The 25,544-nt window shown below is 42.8% G+C and overlaps 1 protein-coding gene across 1 annotated transcript in view; it reads right to left on the bottom strand.

Annotated features, from left to right (window-relative positions):
* Window positions 1-25,544, bottom strand: part of FNDC3A (fibronectin type III domain containing 3A) — a 90,297-nt gene that overhangs the window by 6,417 nt on the left and 58,336 nt on the right. Inside the window, exons 10-24 of the mRNA XM_061598860.1 lie at window positions 24,801-24,939; window positions 22,810-22,863; window positions 20,116-20,237; window positions 19,853-20,027; window positions 18,978-19,064; window positions 17,754-17,892; window positions 16,706-16,774; window positions 14,698-14,816; window positions 13,918-14,023; window positions 12,626-12,801; window positions 8,154-8,267; window positions 6,275-6,424; window positions 3,442-3,722; window positions 1,363-1,575; window positions 278-444 (exon numbers count right to left, since the gene is read on the bottom strand). Of these exons, the coding sequence (XP_061454844.1) occupies window positions 278-444; window positions 1,363-1,575; window positions 3,442-3,722; window positions 6,275-6,424; window positions 8,154-8,267; window positions 12,626-12,801; window positions 13,918-14,023; window positions 14,698-14,816; window positions 16,706-16,774; window positions 17,754-17,892; window positions 18,978-19,064; window positions 19,853-20,027; window positions 20,116-20,237; window positions 22,810-22,863; window positions 24,801-24,939 (2,111 nt within the window). The remainder of the gene's footprint in view (window positions 1-277; window positions 445-1,362; window positions 1,576-3,441; window positions 3,723-6,274; window positions 6,425-8,153; window positions 8,268-12,625; window positions 12,802-13,917; window positions 14,024-14,697; window positions 14,817-16,705; window positions 16,775-17,753; window positions 17,893-18,977; window positions 19,065-19,852; window positions 20,028-20,115; window positions 20,238-22,809; window positions 22,864-24,800; window positions 24,940-25,544) is intronic.

Consider the following 25,544-nt stretch of genomic DNA (forward strand, 5'->3'; position numbering starts at 1 on the left):
TTGCCCATAAACAACAATGGGTATTATTCAGAGGTATACTACCTCCGTACATGAAGGTTCCTTTGCATCCTAAGCCAGCAATGTATTATTACTCTTTGAACAAATCATCCCCCCTTTTTTGCTTCCAAACGTCATTAGAAACCTACCCACCAAAAAAAAAAACCCCTCACGTATAAAACAGCCTCTCCTTTATAACTAACTGATCAACAGTCCTTTTGAGTTTCACTTGCTTAAATCATGGGTGCCCTCAGTGGAAATTGTGAGAAAATGCCCTCACCTTTCATAGTAGGTGGTGGAGATTTGGTTGTGGTGAATACGTAAACTTCAGAAAATTCTCCCTCACCAGCATCGTTGCATGCTTGGATTTTAAAGTAATATGTAGTGGATTCACTAAGCCGCTGTACTTTGTATGTGTGACAAGGTCCACTATAGACAGTGATGAATCTGGTGGGGCAAGAACAGAGACATGTGTAAAACACACCTAGTCATGCCTGTTTGCTTCTTTGAAAGATGCACATTCTGAAAAGTCTGTCTGTTGGACACAAAATCTTAAAATAATTATTTTCTTAATCTGTTTCTAAATGTACTTAATAGCAACGTCTGCTGGTACAACTAAAAACCAGTCACTTGCTGCATTTCACTAGCATTTGTAAAAATCTTCTAGGCTCAAATCGATACATGTCGGAAAGCTAATTGCTGAGTTTTGCAACTGAATATTACTCTTTAGTTGCTTGACTTGTGTAGTGATGTTCCTCTCCAGAATAAGAAAAATACTGCCAAGTGGTAACCTCCGAGAAACATTTGAGGATGAAATGTTAAGCTTCTCTGAGCTTAAGTGCTCCAGGTGGCATTCAAGACACTGCATCATCCACCACCAAGTACTGGCCTAATTATTTAAAGTCAAAGTCAGGAAGGGCTCGTCCTTTTCAGTCACATAGAATGATATGCTTACCCAGATCAGTTCCCTTTATGTGGTGGAGAGCGAGTACATATCTTCCCTCTCCATCCACTTGGAATGCTTGTCCTGTGGCAGATACCACTGGATACCCATGTGCAGCTATAAGAAGCTACTATTATTATTAATTTATATATTGCTAAATGCCAGGATAGGCTTACAAGTACAAAAACCAATCTAAAAAGTGCATGTATGTATCCCCAGACGGTGAGGTCGACTCTTAGGGTTGACCTAGAATACTGATGGTTTGATGGGAGGCCTCCACACATAGGACTTTTGAATGTTACGCCCATGTGTGGCGATCCAATGTCAGAGGCCATCAAAAAGGATACGGAGGTGTATATATATAGTGTCACTTGTTAATGCGAACCAAGATGTAGAGAGACCAAAATTAAGACAGCTCTGACCTGCCAAACCTATCTTCCATCTGTAGGTTGAACTGTGTGGGATTGGTGATTAAAGCTCTGCTAGGGCCTTCACCCCATTTCAGCTTAAGGCTCTGGTAACTAAAGACAACACATTCCAGGTGTGGGGGATCCGGAGGTAAAGGTTTTGTTTTCGCTTTAATGGAAGGGCTGAAGGGACCGGTTCCGAGACTGTTAAAGGCCTGGATTCGGATTCTAAGAGAGTGCGATGGGATAAAAAGTTGCCATTAATATTAAGATAAAATTATTGCTTGGATTTTTTTTCAGTTTTAACGTTTCAAAGCCACAAGATTAAAATGATAAACAGAAAATGGTTTACTGCCAAAATCCACTTTATAGCATCCACCTAGTAGAGGTGCCAGGGACAGAAGGCTCCTGTATCTTAAGAACTGCACAAAAGAGAGACATTTTACCAGGTACATTTCTTCCCCATCACAGTCCTGCACTGTGGCATCTTCTCTTCTTTATGCCATGCTCATTGACCTGGTCAAGATGTCACATTAAATCACAGTTGCGGACTATGGTTTAATGCAGGAATGAGAAACCTCCGGTCTGCAAACCTCATTAGGCCCAGCAGGCCTCCCTACTTGGCCAAGCCACATGCATCTGCCGTACACCTGACATCACAAATAAGGTCAGGTGTGAGGAAAGTCAAAGCCTGGCTCAGCCAAAAGGGGAACTGCAAACCTCTAAGCAAAGTGCAGTGCAAAACAGCAGTGTTCTAAGACCCCTGAGCAAAAAAGAACGGTCACCTGATGTCATTGTGACCGACAGGTGATCAACCCACCTCTCAAACTTGGCCCACAAGGGGTGGGAGAGATTCTGCTCTGCCTTGCCGGCCACATCCACTTCCCCACCCTGGTTTAACAAGAATGAGCAGCGTTCTGGTTTCCACTCGTCAGTAGTGGCTGTTTCACTCCTCCTCTGCACCTGTCTTTATTGAGTCAGGAGGGAAACGAAGCAGATTCTGGCTCAGTGTTGTGTGCAAATCAACATTTGTGGGTTGTTACTCTAAGGAAATGAGTGGTAAACTGCGAACAAACCTTGGCTTCTGCTCATAGTTTGTCTGAAGAGAAATAAGCCATGAATGCTGGTTTTCATGAAATGTGAAGCCAACCTCTGGTTTATTTCCCTCTTGGTGCAGCAAAGACAGCAGCAGAGAAGGAGAGAAGCAGACAACACTGAGCAGTGGGCACCTGCACGCTGTTCATTACCCTTAAATCACAGCTTATCTTTAGTTATAGTTTAACAAGACATCCAAACCAAGGCCAACGCATTACCCAGTTTCATATCCTCTAGCTTGCCAGTGTTTGTCCTCTCCAAAAGACAGACATTGTCAAATGACTGTAGGATGTTTATTCCTTTGCCTCTTCTGTGTCCCTGTAGATACTTCCTCCTCTTAGACATGCTTATTTTACCTCTTATGCTTTTTCCCTTTCCAGCCTGGGATTGTTTTTTTCAGTATTTCATATTCTACCCAACTCTGTCCAATGTTCCTCAATACAAAAACATTTCCTCCACACAAAAAACTAAAATCTTGGGGAGAAGGATTCTAGCTTCAAACATGGTGTTGCCTTTTTCAGCAGATTCCAGTCACCTTGTCTAGTTTCTGCCTGAATGAAATTGCTACAGGGCGCCATCTATTGTTCATTCACTGTAGCTGAAACTGATAAACACATCTTAAATTTTGAATATTAAGAGGGCTTGAAACTTCCTTTTGAAGGAGAAAGCTTAGAAGTCTTCTGACACACACACACACACACACACACACACACACACAGCTACAAGGGCGGCAAATACGATCTGAACAGTGGGGCAGATGCATAACCTCTTCTGTCCCCTCTTCCAACTAAAATCTTCCTTCTGCCCCAGCAGCTTTACCACCTGCAGGAGAGCAAGGAAGTGGAGAGAAACGCATCTGGGGAACAGTTTTAATCAGAAAGATGGTCTGTTGAAGAAGACCTAAGTGGTGTGCACATGCACACATATCTTGAGACAAATCTTGAGACAAATGCTAGCCTGATCAAAATATCTTAATGTGAAATGAAAGCATCTAATTACCTATATAAAGTGTCGGGCTGTAAGTTCTCCAAAACATGGCTTGTAACTCTGTTGACAGTTACGAGCTGTTTCTCCCCATAGTCTATGTGGTAGCCAATGACCTCTGCCCCATGGCAACAGGGCTCCTCCCAGTGAAGAGCAAGGCATGTCGAGAGAGGAGGAGGGGCTTCCATCTGGTCTTCTTCAAGCACGTGCAATATTGCCACAGCAGCTGGCACAGAAGCTGGGGTTGTGACCACGCCGATCTCCCCGAACAACCCAGCACCAGCTATATTCACAGCCTGGAGGGAGAGAGGGGGAAAGGCAGTTAAAGAGGAGGAACAGATACATCATGGTTTCCCAAACTCCTGCAGCTGACATGGGATGTTGTTCTGAACTGAAGTTGGAAATGCATTTCACTGTTACTGTATGAGAGAATAAGAGGAACTTGACCACCTGGGTTTGAACAGGCTTCCTGATGTGGAAGGACTCTAGCTCAGGCAGAAAATGGGAACCAAAGTGATCAGGGGCCTGCATCAACTTCCCTATGAGGAAAGGTTACAAAGGTTCAAGTTCTTTTGGCTTGGAAAAATGGTGTGGATGGGGTGGGGAAAACACGTGTGTAAAATTACACTTGATATAGACAAAGTGAAAATACAGAAGTTTTCTCCTCTTATTATTATTATTATTTATTTATTTATTTATTTAATTTGCATCCCGCCCTTCGTCCCAGGGCGGCAAACAAAGCACTAAAACACTTCAAAACATCATAAAAACAGATCTTAAAACAGCATTAAAAACATTTTTTTAAAAAAAAAACTTTAAAAAAGGGTTTAAAACATTATTAAAAAACATATTAAACAATTCTGACACAGATGCAGACTGGGATAGGTCTCAACTTAAAAGGCTTGTTGAAAGAGGAAAGTAGTAGTGCATAGTAGAAAAATGGGATTCATGACCACAAGAGGCAGTGATGTCCATTAACTTGGATGGCTTTAAAATTAGACAAATTCATGGAGGATAAGCCTACCAACGGCTACTAGTCCTGATGGTTGTGTTCACCCTCCACTGTGGGAGACAGTATGCCTCGGAATGCCAGTGGCTAGAAATTGCGAGAAGGGAGAGGGCTGTTGCCTCTCGGAAGCCCACAAGCGTCAGAATAGAGGAAGTGGCCTTACCCTGAGCCAGACCACTGGTCCCTCTAGCTCAGTATTGTCTACAGGGACTGGCAGTGGCTCTCCAGGATTCCAGACTGGGCTCTCCCCCAGCCCTGCCTGGAGGTGCTGGAGATTCTGAGGCCTTCTGCATGCAAAGCAGAATGGTGAGAACTAAATGGACCTTTGGCCTAACCCCGCATTAATCTGTGGTTTATTGTACGCTTGGTTTAGACATCCTCTCATTCTTTAATTTTAATAATTTCTGTAAATAGTCTCAATGTTTACCTGACCTTTAGGTTGTTTCCAATTATCCAAAGATGCAACAAGCAGCCTGCTTTGAGGGAGGTTAATTCCGCTGCATCCAGGCTGGTGAAAGCATCCAGTTGTGTCTGATGCTGCAATATGACAGCATCAAATGCTTCCAGCCAGAGCACTGAACCATTTGAGGGTGCTCTGGGCTCAGAAAAGCCTTCAATAGTTCTTCATTTATTTTTCACAGAACATAGCTTTGGAATTAGTGAACTCACTTCATGTTTGAGTCACTAACCTGCCCACCACTGCAAGCCCCAGGAAGAAGCCACAGACTCCGAGCTTTCGTTTTTTAAAAAAAGTAAGTCTATAGTTCTCCTAGAAAGAAACCTATGAAGGAAATTGTGCAGGTACCCTTCTAAGCCATTTCTGTGAAATGAGCCAGCGTGGCGGCTCCCTCCTGTCAACATTTTTAACGAATGTGTGAAGTCAGAGCTGGGATTGATAACGGAGCTGTTTGGACCCCAGGCAATAGGAATCCATGTGGCCCAAAGAGTGTTTCCCCCTCACCTTTAGTGCACTTTTCCTGCTTCAGTCTTTTTTTCTAGTAATGCTTGGAATCTCTGTAGTTTGCCCTGCTTTTTACCTAGCAACCAGGATCCATCTTTCTTGCAATGTTTTTGCCTGAGATCAGGTACGCCTTATAAGTTATTTTCTGCACATACTACTACACAGCAAGTGTAGGTAGATGTTCAAGAATCCCCTCCTCATATAGCAAATACAAACTCTGAAAACTTTGCAAGGAGGCTTAGGTATGTCTTATGCTGGGCTGGAGTTGGTGTCCAGGCATTCATTAAGAATTCACAGTATAGTTAACTTACGGCACAACTGTATACAGGTCTACTTCAGAAGTAAGTCTCTGTGCTTAATGGGGCTTACTCACAGGTAAGTGGGTACAGGATGGTAGCCTAAGCTTTGGTTTAGGATTGGCACTGGACAGAACAAGGCTCTTGGACCTTTAACAGCTGGATCTCCACAGTCAGAACTAGAATGACACAGCTGACTTTCCGTGGGGAACATAAGGTTGTCTGGGGGGGGGGGGGAAGCAATGACTGTAGTCTCTTTTGTTTTGCATTACACCACGCTCCCATGGCAGTCATGTTGCATTCTGCCATGCTCCTATGGCAGCCATTTTGTGATTGGTGCCTTTAGCACTTTCTCAAAATTTTGAAATGTGCCCCCTGGTCTGAAAAATGCTCACAACTTCTGGTTTAAGATCTCCTTAGAGCACAGAACCCTTAAGGAAAAGGAAGCTGCTTGCGGGCTTCCCCCAGGCCTCTGGTTGGCCACTGTGAGAACAGGATGCTGGACTAGATGGGCCACTGGCCTGATCCAGCAGGCTCTTTTTATGTTCTTATGTTAAGCTAGATACATCTATATTTACTTACCTGTACTCTGCAATAATATGTGGTTGCAGGTGTAAGTCCTTTTACTTCATAGCTCAGAAGAGGGCCATTGTATATGATGTGCATGGATCCTTCCACTTGGCCCCACTCTAGCCTGTATTCACTAACTTCTGCACCATTACATGCTGGACTCTGGAGGAATTAGAACAAAACAAAAGATAAAACCACAAGCGGAAAGTGAAAATTCAGCATTTAAAATTCTCATCGTTTGCAGATGAGTATTTCACCAATAGTAAAGGACAAAGATTTATTGACAGTAAGATTGATGGTCTCTAACCTAATCTTTATACCAGGATATTTCTTTATTTAAATATTTATATGCCATCTCTCCACCTGATGACTGGACCCCATGGTGGCAGGCAATGAGAGAGGGAAAATTAGGGCACATACATAAGCATCAAGATGAGACACCAACTGATGAAGGCACTGAATGGTCCATGATGTAAGACAGGTGTAGAGAACCGCTGCCTTCCAGATGTTTCTGAACTACAACTCCCATCATCCCTGGCCATTGGTCACGCTTGCTGGGGCTGATGGGAGTTGTAGTTCAGCAACATCTGGATGCCCACCCCTGATGTCCTCTCAAGTCTTTAGAAGTTGCTGATGCTGCTCTTAATCTCTGCCTTATAATCAAAGCCATAGCCCATGTAAGCTCTTGCCATAGAAGACTTCAAAATCTGCAGTTGTATGGCGCTTCCCCTCAGCTTTTAGGGCTGCATTTAGAATGGGAAGCAAATCCTAGGACTATCTGTGCTTTTACTCAGCCCCTGCCACAACAGTAGGAAACCAAAAACTGAGGAGTCAGTTCAGCCAACTGAGGTGGACTTGACGAATGTCCCTCTGAAGGCGAATACCCCTGCTTCTCTAGACTAGGAAGTATGAACAACTACAAAGAAAAGAAGCTGTGAAATAGCTATGTTATGAAATAGCCCAGATACAAAGCTGGAAAAGATCTGGTCAGTGCTGGATTAAAAAAAAAAAAAGATCATAGCACTTTATGCCAGCAACTATTCCACTATTCTAGGATTCAAGCACAGCCACAATATTACTACTTTAAATATTTTCAGAAGTTTTAAGTTGATTTTTTCCCTTTTTTATTATTTTGCTATTTTGTTTGGCTTTTTAAAATTGTACTGTCCCTGGGCTCCTTGGGGAGGAAGAGCAGGATGGAAATTCAATAAATAAAAACATTAAATGGTTTTCATTTTGTCCTCACCACAATCCTGTGGTTTGGGCCAGGGGTGGGGCGGAGAGGGAGACTAAAATTGCATGGAAAACTGTATGGCTAACATGGGGCATGAAACGACATTTCTCAGGGCCAGATTTGGCAGGCATTGCTAGGGCTAACTGCAGTTCTGTTTCATGCAAGAAGCTGCCTTATACTAGATCAGGCTATCTTTAAGTATCTTTGTGTCCATTTAACCTCTTATGCAGAGACTGATCTATTTGGCAAGCCTTGTTGAACACTACTTATAAGGCTCCTTCAAGAAATTAACAAAAGAATTTAATAGTTCCTACACTCTCCCATTGTAAACCCTGTTCAGCTATCTGGGATGGAAAAGCAAGCATGCAACAAGCCAACACTGAGCCATAAACAGGGGCCGATTCAGTTACTCAGTGAAAAGGAAACTGGCTGCTCAACAGTTAGTCACAAAATCCTGCCTTTCGGTGAAATGTACAAGAATCTGAGGTGTCACATTAAAATACCTAATTCCTTATGATAGTCACTGATAATGCACAAAAAGCTCTTTATTATTAAAGATGATAAATGGAAGCATTGCTCTAAAGTTTCTTCATGCAATTCCCATTTATTTCAGTGGGGCTTGCATAACAACTATAGAATTATATGTAAACAGCGTACCTCCCACGAGGCTATGATGCAAGTAGCTGTCTTACAAGTTAGCAGGGGGATGCAGCACGGGTCTGGAGGTCCTGGAGCTGTAGAAATTTCTGACTTTTCTGAGTACGGACCAAGCTGTAGGGAAACAGGACCTCAAGATTAGGAAATGACAAAGAGATGAACCAATTCAATATTCATTTACAGACTGGAAATAATGCAAAAATGTCATTGAGAGTATAGTTTCTTTGGCTACACAACTTGTGTGTCTGCTTTAGTGAGAGCACTTACAATATTGGCTTTCTGACCATGAGCCCTTCCCAACTTTGGATTCAAACTACCAGAACCCTAAATAGTTTACAGTTCATACCCTGACTTAGGTCTGACCAACATGTTAATGATGTAGCATACCTGCATCTCATACTGATCTAATGAAGTTTGGGTGAAGAAATCACATGGGACACATACATATCTTCTCATGTGTTTCCATCAACCATGTAATCTGAAAACAGGGAAGAAGCAGCCATGCCAGACCGGTAATAAACAAAACAGCAATTAACGTGATGCCTGAGAAACTGCTAGTTTCTTTATGTCCTGCTCATCAGGTTCGTTCAAGGAAAGGGATACAGCAGGTGTGGGGAACCTCTAACCCTCCAGATGTTGCTGAACTAAAACTCCAGTCACTGTTGCGCATTGGCCATGCTTGCTGAGGCTGATGGGAGTTATAGTTCAGCAACATCTGGAGGTCAAAGGGCTTCCCATACCTGTGATACAGTAGTAACTGCCTGAGAGACTAGAGCTTCTCACAGGCCCAATTTGGCTCTCAGGAATCCCATCATGTGTTGTAAGTCGGTTGGAGACCTTTGGGTAATACGTGACAAATTAATCTAATAAATAATGATGATGTCTCCTCTCTCTTCTGTTAAACTGCCAGCGCGGGGAAAATAAGGCTGCAAATTGGGAAGGCTGCATGAAGCCCTGGGGAGGCAAGTTCCTAGAATCTTTCCCTCTTTGAAAGCTCCTTGTCCTCCCATTTTCCCTTTCTTTCTTCCACCAAAATCTGGCATTCCCTTTGCTTTAGCAGAGGAAATCCAAAAGCGAATAAAGCTCTTAAGTGCACTCAAGAATCACCAAAGATGTTTCAGGCCCAAATTATTTTAAAACCAGAGAATATCTAATATTTTAATAACTCACAAAGATTGTCCTCCTACGTTCAAATATCTCTCTGCAGAAAAAAAACTGAGATGGGCATAAGAACATAAGAAGAGCCTGCTGGATCAGGCCAGTGGCCCATCTAGTCCAGCATCCTGTTCTCACAGTGGCCAACCAGGTGCCTGGGGGAAGCCCGCAAGCAGGACCCGAGTGCAAGAACACTCTCCCCTCCTGAGGCTTCCGGCAACTGGTTTTCAGAAGCATGCTGCCTCTGACTAGGGTGGCAGAGCACAGCCATCATGGCTAGTAGCCATTGATAGCCCTGTCCTCTATGAATTTGTCTAATCTTCTTTTAAAGCCGTCCAAGCTGGTGGCCATTACTGCATCTTGTGGGAGCAAATTCCATAGTTTAACTATGCGCTGAGTAAAGAAATACTTCCTTTTGTCTGTCCTGAATCTTCCAACATTCAGCTTCTTTGAATGTCCACGAGTTCTAGTATTATGAGAGAGGGAGAAGAACTTTTCTCTATCCACTTTCTCAATGCCATGCCTAATTTTATACACTTCTATCATGTCTCCTCTGACCCGCCTTTTCTCTAAACTAAAAAACCCCAAATGCCGCAACCTTTCCTTGTAAGGGAGTCGCTCCATCCCCTTGATCATTCTGGTTGCCCTCTTCTGAACCTTTTCCAACTCTATAATATCCTTTTTGAGATGAGGCGACAAGAACTGTACACAGTATTCCAAATGCGGCCGCACCATAGATTTATACAACGGCATTATGATATCGGCTGTTTTATTTTCAATACCTTTCCTAATTATCGCTAGCATGGAATTTGCCTTTTTCACAGCTGCCGCACACTGGGTCGACATTTTCATCGTGCTGTCCACTACAACCCCGAGGTCTCTCTCCTGGTCGGTCACCGCCAGTCCAGACCCCATGAGCGTATATGTGAAATTCAGTTTTTTTGCTCCAATATGCATAATTTTACACTTGTTTATATTGCCATTTTTCCGCCCATTCACTCAGTTTGGAGAGGTCTTTTTGGAGCTCTTCGCAATCCCTTTTTGTTTTAACAACCCTGAACAATTTAGTGTCGTCAGCAAACTTGGCCACTTCACTGCTTACTCCTAATTCTAGGTCATTAATGAACAAGTTGAAAAGTACAGGTCCCAATACCGATCCTTGACTCCACTTTCTACAGCCCTCCATTGGGAGAACTGTCCGTTTATTCCTACTCTCTGCTTTCTGCTTCTCAACCAATTCCTTATCCACAAGAGGACCTCTCCTCTTATTCCATGACTGCTAAGCTTCCTCAGAAGTCTTTGGTGAGGTACCTTGTCAAAAGCTTTTTGAAAGTCTAAGTACACTATGTCCACTGGATCACCTCTATCTATATGCTTGTTGACACTCTCAAAGAATTCTAATAGGTTACTGAGACAGGACTTTCCCTTGCAGAAGCCATGCTGGCTCTGCTTCAGCAAGGCTTGTTCTTCTACATGCTTAGTTAATCTAGCTTTAATAATACTTTCTACCAGTTTTCCAGGGACAGAAGTTAAGCTAACTGGCCTGTAATTTCCGGGATCCCCTCTGGATCCCTTTTTGAAGATTGGCATTACATTTGCCACTTTCCAGTCCTCAGGCACAGAGGAGGACCCGAGGGACAAGTTACATATTTTAGTTAGCAGATCAGCAATTTCACATTTGAGTTCTTTGAGAACTCTTGGGTGGATGCCATCCAGGTCCGGTGATTTGTCAGTTTTTATATTGTCCATTAAGCCTAGAACTTCCTCTCTCGTTACCACTATTTGTCTCAGTTCCTCAAAATCCCTTCCTGCAAATGTTAGTTCAGGTTCAGGGATCTGCCCTATATCTTCCACTGTGAAGACAGATGCAAAGAATTCATTTAGCTTCTCTGCAATTTCCTTATCGTTCTTTAGTACACCTTTGACTCCCTTATCATCCAAGGGTCCAATTGGGTCCAATTGTCTCCCTAGATGGTCTTCTGCTTTGAATGTATTTATAAAATTTTTTGTTGTTGGTTTTTATGTTCTTAGCAATGTGCTCCTCAAATTCTTTTTTAGCATCCCTTATTGTCTTCTTGCATTTCTTTTGCCAGAGTTTGTGTTCTTTTTTATTTTCTTCATTCGGACAAGACTTCCATTTTTTGAAGGAAGACTTTTTGCCTCTTAGAGCTTCCTTGACTTTGCTCGTTAACCATGCTGGCATCTTCTTGGCCCTGGCGGTACCTTTTCTGATCTGCGGTATGCACTCCAGTTGAGCTTCTAATACAGTGTTTTTAAACAACTTCCAAGCATTTTCGAGTGATGTGACCCTCTGGACTTTGTTTTTCAGCTTTCTTTTTACCAATCCCCTCATTTTTGTGAAGTTTTCTCTTTTGAAGTCAAATGTGACCGTGTTGGATTTTCTTGGCAATTGGCCAGTTACATGTATGTTTAATTTAATAGCACTGTGGTCACTGCTCCCAATCGGTTCAACAACACTTACATCTTGCACCAGGTCCCAGTCCCCACTCTGCCTCTTTTGGGGTTTCGAGCTTGCTGGATTCAATGCCTTCTTTCACGTATAGAGCGACTCCGCCACCAATACGTCCTTCCCTGTCCTTCCGATATAGTTTATATCCAGGGATAACCATATCCCACTGGTTTTCTCCATTCCACCAGGTCTCCGTTATGCTCACTATATCAATGCTCTCCTCTAAGACCAAGCACTCCAGTTCCTTGAGATCAGAGTTGCACACGTCATGCCTGGAGTTAAGAATGACCTCCAGAAGACCAGGCAGGTAAGCACATTTACAAACTCCATTCCCCAAGGTCATTTTAGGCAAATGTAGATGTATGAGACGGCAGGATTAGTGATGCCTGCAGACTTATTTGCAAGGCTGTTTGGGATCTCTCTGATTCCAGTCAATCAGAGTTCAAATAACCCAAATAAGTGGCAGCAGCTTAAGTGAATTGGAAATGGAGATCGGAAGCAGACACACTGCCAAGGTACACCAAATAAAACAACTAGCTAAAATCTTTATTAAACCTGGAATACGTGTAGGAGGATGACAGCAACATGTGCTGTCTAAAGTGTGGCCATGTCATCATGTTTGTATGGGGAAAAGAAGATGGAAACACTTGGCACAGCTCTCCTATCCTGACAAGTTTTCAAAATTATCCGAAATCCTGGTTCATGCAAAAAAGGGTTTATTTGCGCAATCTATTCCGAGTTGGATGTTCTGGTTCCACCGCCCACATGCACCTTGCAGCAATCCTGCTGGTATTGCACCAGAAGTTAAATTTATTAAGCAAGTTCAAATAAAAATTCAGTGAGGTACCCCAGCTTTGTTGGCTGCTCGTATCCAGAAGCAGTATGTCCTCCCAGGAAGGAGACCATTCACGGTGCATTCTAGCGCTGGGCCCCGATAAGCTTGTTTGCGCTCGTCTTGGTCACAGTTTACTAGTTCCACTATGTACTCTGTTACCTCTGAGCCCCCATCTACAGAAGGGGGATCTGCAAAATATGAAGTGATGCACACATACGTTACATTTTCAAAGAGAAGTTCGCCTCAAGAATGGTGGGTTGCTACTTGGTTTAATATCTTAACGTTGCCAGAGATACCATCGCTACATTTTCCAATGACTGTCAGTGACAGCTGGTGAGGCTGCTGGAGAGGAGGAGCCTTTCAGGGCCTGGGAGTGAAGATGCATTTACCTCTTGGACACAGCTCCAGAGACATCACCACTACCACATGGGACGGAGCTCTGCTCCACAATCAGCCCACCCCACTTTGCAGCATGCTTTTAGCACACACACAGCATTCTCCTTTGGGTGGTTTTGTGGATGTGTTATTTAATGTGTGGCATTGTTTTTGTAAAAAAAAAAGATTTTATGCTTATAATGCTATTTTTTATGTTGGTTGGCCTCTTTTATTCCACAAACAATTTGATTTGTTTAGATTGTGATCCCCTTGGGGAAGGGGCAGGACCAGATTTCAGAGGCCCCACCACAAACATAGCTACAACCAGACAGTATTTTTCTTCGTTGCAACTGTAAAGGCAGCAGTAGCAGCACTTCCACTCACCGCCCTCTCTGACACTGCCTTCCCCAGACATCATTGGGGGAGGGAGCAACTTTTAAATGGGACCCAAGTTGCCCTCCATCTTCATTTACATGCAATGCAATGTCTAGGCCTACAAATTCAAATCTACAGAGTTCATACAGCTATAGGCTGGGGCACTACATTTTGGGCAAGCTGAGGTGGCAGGTGGTCACTGCAGCTGGGAGAAGAGCTTCATTCCCACTGACAAGCAGGACTGCTGCCTACCTGCTGCTAAACTGGCTGATGAGGGCCCCAGAAGAAGGATGGTGTGATGAGCCCTTGGCCATTGGTTGAGCTGGCTGGCTGCTGGCCTGGCACTGGAGGACTCAACTATTACCGTGCAGAAAAGCTGCTATAAGCCACTCTTGAGTCCCTGGGATTGAGCAAATTATCAAGTAAATCAGTAAGATCTAGTTTTTTTGTGTTTTTTTGTCATTGCTCATCCAACTTGCACATTCATGCAAAATACGTGAAATTTCATTTTCTTATCCCTCTCCCTTCCATTTCCTCAAGATGACAGATCTTACCCCACTGAAGAGCTATTTCCTTAGGTTTGGTTTTGCCAACCAGCCACGGAGCATGACACGGTCCAGGAGGAACAGCTGGTGTCTGAACAGTGAGTATGTCAGATGCCTAGAAAAGAATACACGTATTTAGCTTACAGGTGTCAAAATCTGTAAAACATCTGTTTCATGTGTACTTTCAACAGCATGCTTTCTAAAGCAGGCCTGTGTACTCTAGAACACGAACAGACTGTATCAAAGTAAACCAAAGACCTGTGCCAAGAAAAAGCTGATCTTCAATAGGCAATCTACATATGATTACACATACTAAACAAAATCTGCATATATGTCTTTAGATATCATGATTCAGTCTCATGTGGAAGGGCAATGACGTACAGAGGTCCTACCCTCCAACGGCTAGAAATCCCTCTTGACTATGCAGATTTCAACCACGGACCCAGGACATTGTTGGAAGGCAAATGATGCAACAAACTTGTTGACATCCAGCAGGTCAGAGTTTTTGTGAACCTTCTGAATGTCACCTCGAGTTCCTTTGTGTACAATTAATAAGACAAGACATTGCTTGCCTACTTTTAAAACCCATATTTTGCAGGCAGATGAGGCCAGAAACTTGCTTTGATATTTATTTATTTAAAAGTAAACAAATGGAAACGGATATTCTCAGGATAATGAATCTTGGGCTAGTAACAAATCTTGTTTCTTTTTCATGCTTGCCATGGAATGGTGAGGCACACATAGCCTCCCCCCATGTCTGCTTTTTTAAAAAGGGACTTCTTTGCTCACCTGACTTTGGCCACCTCTACCAATGCAGGAGACTCTTAGTCTGTAGGACGTACCAGGGCTGAGATGAGCACATACGTGTTCTCTGATGGAACCATTATAGACTACTTCCCATTTACTCCCTAAGAGAAAAATAAAACCAGCGGGGGAGGGGGAGAGAAAGACATCTGTGGCTTTTTGCAACATTACAAATGTATTATTTAACAAAATTCATCCACTGCTTGAATAAAGGTTCTTGAATAAAACCTTTAAGCAGTTTACCAAAAAAACCCATTGAATTTATCAATCAAAGACAGCTAAAAACAGAAAAGACAATTAAAAACAACAATAAACTAAAGAGATTAAAACACGTATCAACATTCTATGTGTCTGGATAGGTTTGTATAGAAAAAAAATGTTTTAAGCAGGCACTGAAAAGAGTACAGTGAAGGGGCCTGCTTGATGTCAATAGGCAGGGAGTTCCAAAGTGTAGGTGCTGCCACAGTAAGAGCAATTTCTTACATGTGCAGAGTGAGTATTATGAGGCACCTGCAATCATGCCGACTGAAGCAGTCAATTGGGCACACAGGGGAAAGGTGATCCTGCAACGGCAACAGGAACACCAGGAGGACTGAGGCAAATTTATGAACACGGCTGCTCCCTTTCTTTCCTCCACTGAAAAGCTGGGAGCACATTCTCAACCCAGGTGAGGGAAGGCCCTTCCCATGGGTGACAAGATTTGCTGCTATTGGGCTTATGCTTGGCAGCGCACAATGGCTTTTAAATTATTACAAAGCCACTTGAAGAGCCAATCTTGGGTGACAAAATGGAAATGGACTGCCTTCAAAGTCAATCCCGACTTATGGTTACCCTATGAATAGGGTTTTCATGGTAAGTGGTATTCAGAGGGGGTTTACCATTGCCTCCCTCTGAGGCTAGTCCTCTCCAGCTGGCTAGGGCCTGCTGGGGGGCAACTGGGCTCCTTGAGACTATGCAGCTTGCCCATGGCTGCACAGGTGGCAGGGCACGTAACCCCTGAGCCACTCACTGTAGGGGTGATCTTTAGCTGGCCCTTGACACCCAGGAGACACAAGTGGGGATCTGAACTCACAGACTCTGGACTCCCAGCCAGGCTCTCCTCCCAACTGTGCTAGACCAGCTGTCTTGGCTGACAAGTGAGTGCAAATCTAACAAAACAAATGAATGTTATCTGTTTTAAGGTTTAATTTAGTCGAATCCTGGAGTGACTTCTGCCACATGCCTTAGTTACATCCAGATTAGACTACTGTAATGCGCTCTACGTAGGGCTGCCCTTGAAGACTACTCGGAAACTTAAACTGGTACAAAGAGCGGCAGCCAGAATGTTAACTGGAGCTGGGTTCAAAGAACATACTACTCCTTTGCTATACCAGCTCCACTGGCTGCCAATCTGTTTCCGGGCACAATTCAAAGTGCTGGTTTTGACCTATAAAGCCTTATACGGCTTAGGTCCAGGCTATCTGTTAGACCATGTCTCCCTCTATGAACCTGTCCGGATTTTAAGATCATCCGGTGAGGCCCTCCTTACTATTCCATCTTTCTCGCAAGTTCTTCTTGCTGAGACACAGAATAGGGCCTTTTCGATGGCTGCCCCTAGATTGTGGAATTCCCTCCCTAGCGAGGTTCGGTTGGCTTCCTCGTTATCATCCTTTCGCGCCCAGGTGAAGACTGTTTTATTTAGGCGGGCTTTTAACTGAAAGTGTTATAGTTTTAATCTATTTTGATTTAATCTATTTTTAATTGTTTTTAACATGTATATTGGTTGTTCTGATTGTTTATTGTTTTGATTGTGAGCCGCCCTGGGTTCCTCGGAAGAGGGGCGGGGTATAAGTATTTTAAATAAATAAATAAAATAATAAATAAGTCAAGTGCCACAATGAAGGGGAGGGAGAAGAAAAGCAGCAGCATTCCTGCATATTGCACCACAGCCCAATTTGTCTTGCACAGACATGATCAGAACCAAGCAAGCCATTCAAAAGGTTCAGTCTCTTACCAGCTGAGGCTTCTGCAATCTCCAGAATATACATAGAGATGTCTGACCCTCCACTGTCCTTTGGTGGATCTAAAACACAAAGGCAGAACTTAAGAAACAAAAATAAGTCAATGTTTTAAAATCAACACAACTAGTTTCATGGCAAGAGATGAGAAGCAGGTCTCATCCCATCATTTCTGCTGACAGGCCAGCTCCTCTCCCTCAATAGTCACCTGGCAGTAGCCATTTTATCAACCTGCCTCTGTGGGGAAGATGAGAAGCAGAATTCATTCCATCAGCTTTGCCGGAAGACCAGCTCCATCAGGTACCTCCTCAACTGTTTCTATGCCAGCTGGTCATTATAAACTACTATTTAAGAAGTGGTATCTGAGGTTGTTTTTTTACTCTTCCCTTCCTGTCCCTTTATCCTTGTGTTTTTTAGGTTATTAAGACTGCAGGCAGGAACTGCCTTGTTTCAAAACTATTGTATGTAAGTCACTCTGGGAGCCTTTTTGGCTGAAGAACTGGGTACAAATATTCTAATGCCAACAGCTGGTGTACTCCTTGGTTTAAAAATGGAATCTTTAGGGTGCTAATGTTAAAAGAAAGATCCACATGCAGAAGGAATGATCAGAGCTGAACAGCACTCTATTTGGTCATAAGTCCTAAGCCCAGGTAACTAAAATCTCTGTACTGTTTGAAAATGCTGCATTGACTGACACATGGTTGCAGATCAGAGATGCCAGTGTGCACAGAACCTAGTTTACACCCTTGTGGGGAGGGAAGGGGGACAAAAGGAGTTATGAACAGTACTCAACACGCCACACAAGTATAGATGCATGCTACATGCATACTAAATAGGCAGAGATCCAGGCATTTGCAAAACCCATCAGTCCAGACCAATGTACCCCTTGCTCATTACTTCTCTGAAGTTAATTATGTGTTCAACTGGAAACAGCAAGTGCAGAGTGTTGAAGTGTAGACAGTGTCTTACTTTTATGCAACAAGGCTGAGTGGAGAGGGAGAGGGAGAGAGGGAGAGAGAGATGGGCTATATAAAATTAACTTACCCCAGGTAACTTTCACATTATGTGAATGGATCTTTCCCTTTACAGCTGGTTTACTTGGAGGACCAGGTTTGTCAGGACTTGTGGTGAATTCTATTATCTCACTGGGGCTACTTTTCCCTTCAGTGTTGTGAGCAAACACCTGCCACATCACAAAAGGAACAAACATCAGCTTAAAAAAACCTAATGTCAGTATAAAAAAAAAATGAAGAGGCCTGATCAATCAGAACCGACAACCCATCTAGTCCTGCATCCTGCTTGCCAGAACAGCCTGCCAGGTGCCTGCCACGTCCAAGCAGAACATGAGGGCAATGGTCCTCTCCTGCTATTGCTACCCGGACTTTTTTAGGCCTTTGGAGGCCTACTCCCTCTGATTATATAACTATTTCTTTTAGGGCAATTTGCCTGAGGTGGAGACCCAGACCCTGTTTGAGAAACGGTTTTGTGAATGGTGAAGGCAGTAGAACTTTAAAACAAAGGATGGAGTGAGAATGGTGACTTGAAGAAATGGAAGTGTTTAAAAGGGAGCTTGGCAAAAAGGCCTGGGAGTCCCTGCTATTTTCTGGCTCCTCCAAGCTGAAGCACCTGCCTGCACAGAGGAAGGTATTTAAAGTGTCAGAACAGTCTTTCCCAACCTCTGGGTCCTTCCTCTTTCAATAAGCCTTTTACGCAGAGACCTTATCCTGGTCTGTGTCTGTGAATGAATTGCTTTGTAAGATGTTTTTAAAGTTGTTTTTTAAAGGTATTTTAAAAGATGTTTTATTTTAATATGTTTTAAGTCTTTTGTTTTCAAGATGTTATAAAGTGCTTTTAGTGTTTTTGTTTACCACCTGGGCTTCTTCTGGGAGGAAGGGCAGGATATACATCTAACAAATAATAACAATAACAATAATGTTACCTTGACACAATTCCCATCATTCCTGACCCTTGGCCATGCTGGCTGGGGCTGATGGGAGTTGTAGTCCAACAACATCTGGGCAAACAAAGGTTGGGAAAGGCTGTGTTAGAATATAGGGACTTTAGGGGTTTCCACGGATATGTTAGTATTTCAAGTTAGCTTGGTATTTTCCCTTGTATCTCAAGGATGTAGTTATCTGGACTTCTTTTCCTAATCAAGAGATAATGAATTTTTCATAGCAGAACTTTGGCTTTCCTTAGTACCTGCATATACAGAAATGCCACCAGCAAGCATAATACTATTTAATAATGTTTGAATTTGGGACGTACCCTAAACTTATAGGAAGTACTCCTCCTAAGGTCTTTTAAAGTGCAAGAAAGTTCATCTCCGTTGTACCCTGCTTGAAAACCATAATCCTGTAGAAAGGGGGGAGAGAGAAAAGGGACATTTTCTTGAGTTGGGTATGTATGTGCAACAGTAACATTTTTCTTACACTAAAATGATTAAAATTCCTCAGGGCAATAACCGTGTTATTGTTAGGTAATATATATTTTACATGCATAAATCCAACTATAACTGTTGTGGTTTTTAATGCTAGCAGGTCCAATCCCCATACCCAGAGTCATATACAACTGTAACAGAACCCCAGTTAAGTTACACCCAAGGAACTGTCTCAAATCCTGAAGCAAATCAGGTTAGTTCCTGTTCATATCAATCTCCTACATGCCCCACAGAGCTTTGGGTGGGGACCACAGCATGGTAACAGAACATCTCCAATTAAAAAGAAGCAGGTGATGGAAAAGTCCTTGCTCTGCCCAAGGTGCTGGAGAGCAGCACAGTGTAGACGGCACTGGGCGAGATGGATAGAGTCTGACCTGGTAGAAGGCAGCTTCCTGCGCAAGATCACAGCAACATAGACAAAGTCTAAGTCAGCCATCAGGTGCATTTCAATACTAGCTGTTTACGACCCATTGGTTCTGCCCCAACTTCTCTATGAGCAACAACAACATGGCACTAAATTAGTCCTAGAAGATTCAGGGATTGTTTACTACCAACTCCACCGGGATATTTCATCGAGACAGTGCATAATTATTCACTAGGCAACATTCTAATCTGCATCAGAGGGCAGCTGCTGCTTTCTAAAGATCCCCCCCCCCCAGCTCTCACCTGAAGGTTTCAAAACTCTTAAATGTTAGATACTTACAGAACCGTCCTCTTCCATTTCTAATATGTAGGTCAGAGAGTCGTCTGAAGATATTCCAGTTGGGGGACTCCATTCAAGCGATAACCAAGTGACCCCTGCTTCAGTTAGCCGAGGAGGTGGAGGTGGTGGTGGGACAATTCCTATTGTGTAACATACCAATGTTTCGCTGAACCCACTGGGGGAGGGGAAGTCAAAAGATTAGCAAGAACTCAAGCCATTAAAAAACGTGTAGAAGCCATGCAATGAACACAGTCCATTCTCACCTCATCCCAATGTCATTTTTGGCTGCCAACCTAAATGTGTATTTTGTAGAGGGGGTGAGCTTGGTAACTTTGTGTTGCTTTAGGTGACCGTAGTAGCATTCCTTGAATGCCCCGTTCTTCCCCTTCATAAAGAAACAGAAATGAAGTCAGATAGTCCACTGAGACAATGATTGGAATGGCTGCCTGCAATATACTGAAATGAATCAAATGGTTGAGACAGATTTGGATTTTTTTAAAAAAACACCACCTGTTGCTATTATGATTATATTGTTCTATATATATGTATGATTTTAAATAATATAAGCTGCTGTGGGAAGATACTGTATTTTGAACAGTGGCCAATACACTTAATCAATAAAAATGAAAGCTTTCTTCTGCAACTGGTGTTTAGTAGTAACGATGCCCTCAAAGCAAAATTGTGAAATGGTTTACCAAGCCTCGGTTGTTTTCATAATTTTGCTCGGTAGGCATACCAAAATTCTGATTCTAATCTTCAGGTACTGAATGTATTATTATTATTGTTATTACTAGTATTATTGGTAGAGTTCAGAAAACTTGTGGCCCGGGGCTGATTCACACACATGTTGAAGTATCATGGGACTTGCCTCCCGGTAGCATTAACCATATGGCTGGTACCGAAAGTATGTGGGTAAATCATAGGACATCATGAGGGTAGTCAATCAAGTGGATCTTTTTCTAATTGAGCAGGATGCCTGCTGGCCTTTGCCAGACATCTGCAGCTTTACAACTAATACAGAGCCTTTTATTATGCTATAGAGCTTTTACATGCACTTTCAACACACCACAGCCTAAGCGATCCTTAACGTGTTCATAAAATAAAATCTGAAGCAGTCAATATCAGACCTGGGTGCTAATCCTCAACCAACACTGCTGAGAAGCTGTGTTCTATTCTTTAGTTGTCTTGGTTCAACATTTTATAGAAGTGGTTCAAAAAACCACTTCCTAGACAAAGAGACAACATTGAATGAGTTCAAATCAGCAGGGCCCGATAAACTACATCCCAGAGTATTGAAGGAACTGGCTGAAGAACTCTCAGAACCGCTGTTTATTATCTTTGTGAAATCATGGAGGACTGGTGAAGTGCCGCATGACTGGAGCAGAGCTAATGTTGTCTCTATCTTCAAAAAGGACAAAAAGGAGGAACCAGGGAACTACAGACCAGTCAGCCTAACATCAATCCCTGGAAAAACTCTGGAGCAGATTATAAAGCAGTCAATCTGTAAGCACCTTGAAAACAATGCAGTGATTACTAGGAGCCAACATGGATTTATGAAGAACAAATCCTGCCAAACTAATCTTATCTCATTTTTTTTTATTGGGTAACCTCCCTTGTAGACTGTGGGAATGCTGTGGACACAATATATCTCCACTTCAACAAAGCTTTTAACAAAGTGCCCCATGATATTCTGATTAGCAAGCTAGCTAAATGTGAGCTGGATGGAACAACTATCAGGTGGATCCACAGTTGGCTCCAGAATCGTACTCAAAGAGTGCTTATCAATGGTTCCTTCTCAAACTGGGTGGAAGTAACGAGTGGGGTACCACAGGGCTCGGTCCTGGGCCCAGTGCTCTTCAACATTTTTATTAACAACTTGGATGAGGAGGTAGAGAGCATGCTTATCAAATTTGCAGATGATACAAAATTGGGGGGCACAGCTAGTACCTTGGAAGACAGAAACAAAATTCAAAGGGACCTTGATAGGCTGGAGCATTGGGCTGAAAACAACAGAATGAAATTCAACAGGGATAAATGCAAAGTTCTACACTTAGGAAAAAGAAACCAAATGTACAGTTATAAGATGGGGGATACTTGGCTCAGCAATACAACATGTGAGAAGGATCTTGGAATTGTCGTTGATCACAAGCTGAATATGAGCCAACAGTGCGATGTGGCTGCTATATTAGGCTGCATTAAGAGAAGTATAGTTTCCGAATCGCGTGAAGTATTAGCTCCCCTCTATTCAGCACTGGTTAGGCCTCATCTTGAATACTGCATCCAGTTCTGGTCTCCGCACTTCAAGAAGGATGCAGACAAACTGGAACAGGTTCAGAGGAGGGCAACAAGGATGATCTGGGATTGGAAACAAAGCCCTATGAGGAGAGGCTGAAAGAACTGAGCATGTTTAGCCTGGAGAAGACTGAAGGGAGATATGATAGGACTCTACAAGTACATGAAAGGTTGTCACACAGAGGAGGGCCAGGATCTCTTCTCGATCGTCCCAGAGTGCAGGACACATAATAAGGGGCTCAAGTTGCAGGAAGCCAGATTTCAAGTGAACATCAGGAAAAACTTCCTAACTGTTAGAGCCATACGACAATGGAACCAATTACCTAGAGAGGTAGTGGGCTCTTCAACACTGGAGGCATTCAAGAGGCAGCTGGACAGCCATCTGTCGGGAATGCTTTGATTTGGATTCCTGCACTGAGCAGGGAGTTGGACTTGATGGCCTTGTAAGCTCCTTCCAACTCTACTTTTCTGTGATTCTATGATTTTCACTGTCATTTGCAAAACACGTAATGAAAGAGGATATCTCAGTGCTATATTGAAGATTATTATTATTAATCTTGCACAAACACAGAGCAATCCTATTGACCAGTACAAAACAGGACTTAAGCATCATGCAATTTCAGTTTGACAAGGTAATGATGATGATTCCGAAATAAGGAACTCACCTCATCCCATTCTAAAAGGTAGTTAGTTATTTTGGAGCCGTTGTCATTGGAGGACTAAAAAAGAAAAAAAAGCAAAGCTTTACTTTGCCTACCTATTTAACGAGGCAAATTTCTAGCTTTCAATTCTAATCATTAATAGCTCAGTCAATCCCAAATATTGCATACCACAAACCTATTCCACACATGTATATGAACATTTCTAACTAGTAAAATTTTGCTCGCACTCTGCAAGCAGAAATATATGCTCCTAACTGCTACAGGAATCCTCCCCCACATCCTCAAACTAAGTCTCAAGACTTCTGTAGCACAATATTCTACCCAATGTTTAATCTATGGCTTGCTCTGTGATGGAATGCTGGCCTCCGTTAGGAGATAATTTTAGTGCTGCCAGTTTCGACTCCTAGATTCACTAGTAATTAGCATGTCTTGACCTACAAGGGCACCCAGTTTCAGATTTCTGGATGTCACGGAACCATTTTGGGATGTACTTTCTGAACTGGCAAAAAAAAAAAAAGGCTCAAGTGCGCTCTCAGAAGATAAACATTCAGGAACGAGAAGCAGCTACTTCCTCTGAAGATGATGATGTACTCTGAATGTGGTAAGCAAAGAAACGGAGGGATTCGGAAAACACATTTTTTTTCTTAGCAAATTTTATTTAAGATTAAAGTATACATTAAAAAAACCAGCAATACATCTTTTATTTTATTTAAAACATTTGCATGCTACCTTATAAAAAGATTTCAAGATGGTTCACAAGTGATACTTTGAGACCTGTTTTGAGTGAGAAGTCTACCATCACACATTTTTTTCCTAACAATCAGGATGTCTTGGTCTACTTGTGCACGAGGTTTCAGGGCTTTAGTCATTAGGAAGTATTAAAAAATTCCGTACAGTCAGCCAACCAGCAAGACCCCATGCATGCATGAGCACATTGATGCTTAAGTAGCTGAAGCCCCACTACATTGGCTCAGAGGCAGTCCTTCTCAGACTCCGTGCCATTCATCATGGAGGTTTAGTGCCTCAAGTAGAGCAATGCTTTGTCCCACTGAACTTAACATGCAGCTTTTTTTTTTTTTAAGAGATTCAATTTAAGTGGGACATGCAATGTTGCTAGGTATCCTCCCCCCGCCCTCCCTTATGGAAGTTTTCTTGTTCAGGGTACCAACTAGCCAACCTCCTCCTAGATACCATAAGCAAAGGATAAGGAACCTCAAGCCTGGGAATCGAATGCTGTTGTCTAGGCCCTTGGGATTCTTCCCAGGCCATGCCGCTCTCTAGTCCTGTTCCATGCCCTCCTCAAGGGACTTTTCCTGGCTGGGATTATTGCCTGGCTGAGATATGTCCTTGAACAATGATGATGATTGTTGCTGGCCTGGACAGAGGTTGTGTGTGTGTGTGTGTGTTTGTCTGTGCGTGCGTGTGTGTAGAAACCTCTGGTTTTTGCATGACTGGAATGCAGCCTAATGTACAAAGGAAAGAGGTCCATCTGTTGCTCCACCCAGTTTTGTCTCTGGCTCTGTCCATCACTGGCATGCTGCCCCTGGAAGGTTGCCCATGAGAGAATGTGACCCTCGGGTACAAAAATGTTCTCCACTCCTACTAGAAGGTCTAAGGGCCTTAAAAGAGGACACTTCATCGCAACCCCCAGGATTATCTTTTCCAGTTGGCACTCAGCATTCTATGGTCCTGAGCATGCCCAATCATCACTGGGCACAGTTCTGTTGGTGTGTTGTTGTTGTTTTTAAAAACCACTTTTGGTATTACTGCATTCCTCAGGGCTCCCCTGAGCATGCCAATACTTCCCTCTTGTTTCTCAGTTGCCCTGTTTTGGCTCCATTCCTATTGGCACTATACTACCTGGGTTCATAAGAGGAACAACTGAATTTGCTTAAGACATGCCTCTTGCTATAAAAACATAACCTGGCTTAAAAAAGGGGATCTGAATTTAACACAGATACACATGCTATAATCCACTCTGGCTTTGCAGTTACCTTCCACTGTAAATTCAGGCTGTTTTTGGTTTTGTTGACTACTTTCGGTGCAGCTGGAGGGTCTGGCTCACAACTCTCTGTAGTAAAACTTGCCAGCTCTGAAATAGTTTCCTTTGTGGAACTACTTGAGGCTGAAACTCTGTATGATAAAAAAAAAAACCTTAAGAAAGCATTCCAAGTACACTATGAAATTGATATCTGAAAGTTCGTATTGTGGTTGGTCATACTGCTTTGAGTCAGAGTTACTTATGGGACTGCATCTGACATACATAACATTCCTTCTGTGTTACAAACCAATTTGCTTTTTGGCCTGAAATGTATTTCCTCCAAAATATATTCCTAATCAAGGCAACCAAGAGGTGGCCTGCAGACAGTTTCAAAACCACACTGATTTTTTCCCCTGCACCTTTCAGCAACAACCCATTGACTGTGCCTCATCAAGCTTGATATGTAGGGGGAAGAAAACATGACATTTTGTACAATTTATTTTGTTCCCAATAAGGTAAGTGCCTTGGTTTCAAGTCCTCTGAGTATGCATTAAAAGTAGCAAGACTTGGATCAGGAGGAGGGATAACAAAGGTGCACTTCCACCCCTACTGAAACTGGTTGAAAGACTTAACAATACTCTTGCTGCAATTTTGGCTTTTCTAGCACTCAGAGCCTGTCATAGCAAGGAACAATCCAGCCACCAAACAGCAGTATCATTTTGACATTATTATTTACAAAAAAAACCCTGCCCACCGC

This window comes from Rhineura floridana, chromosome 16 (genome assembly GCF_030035675.1).
Source record: "Rhineura floridana isolate rRhiFlo1 chromosome 16, rRhiFlo1.hap2, whole genome shotgun sequence".
Taxonomy (NCBI): domain Eukaryota; kingdom Metazoa; phylum Chordata; class Lepidosauria; order Squamata; family Rhineuridae; genus Rhineura; species Rhineura floridana.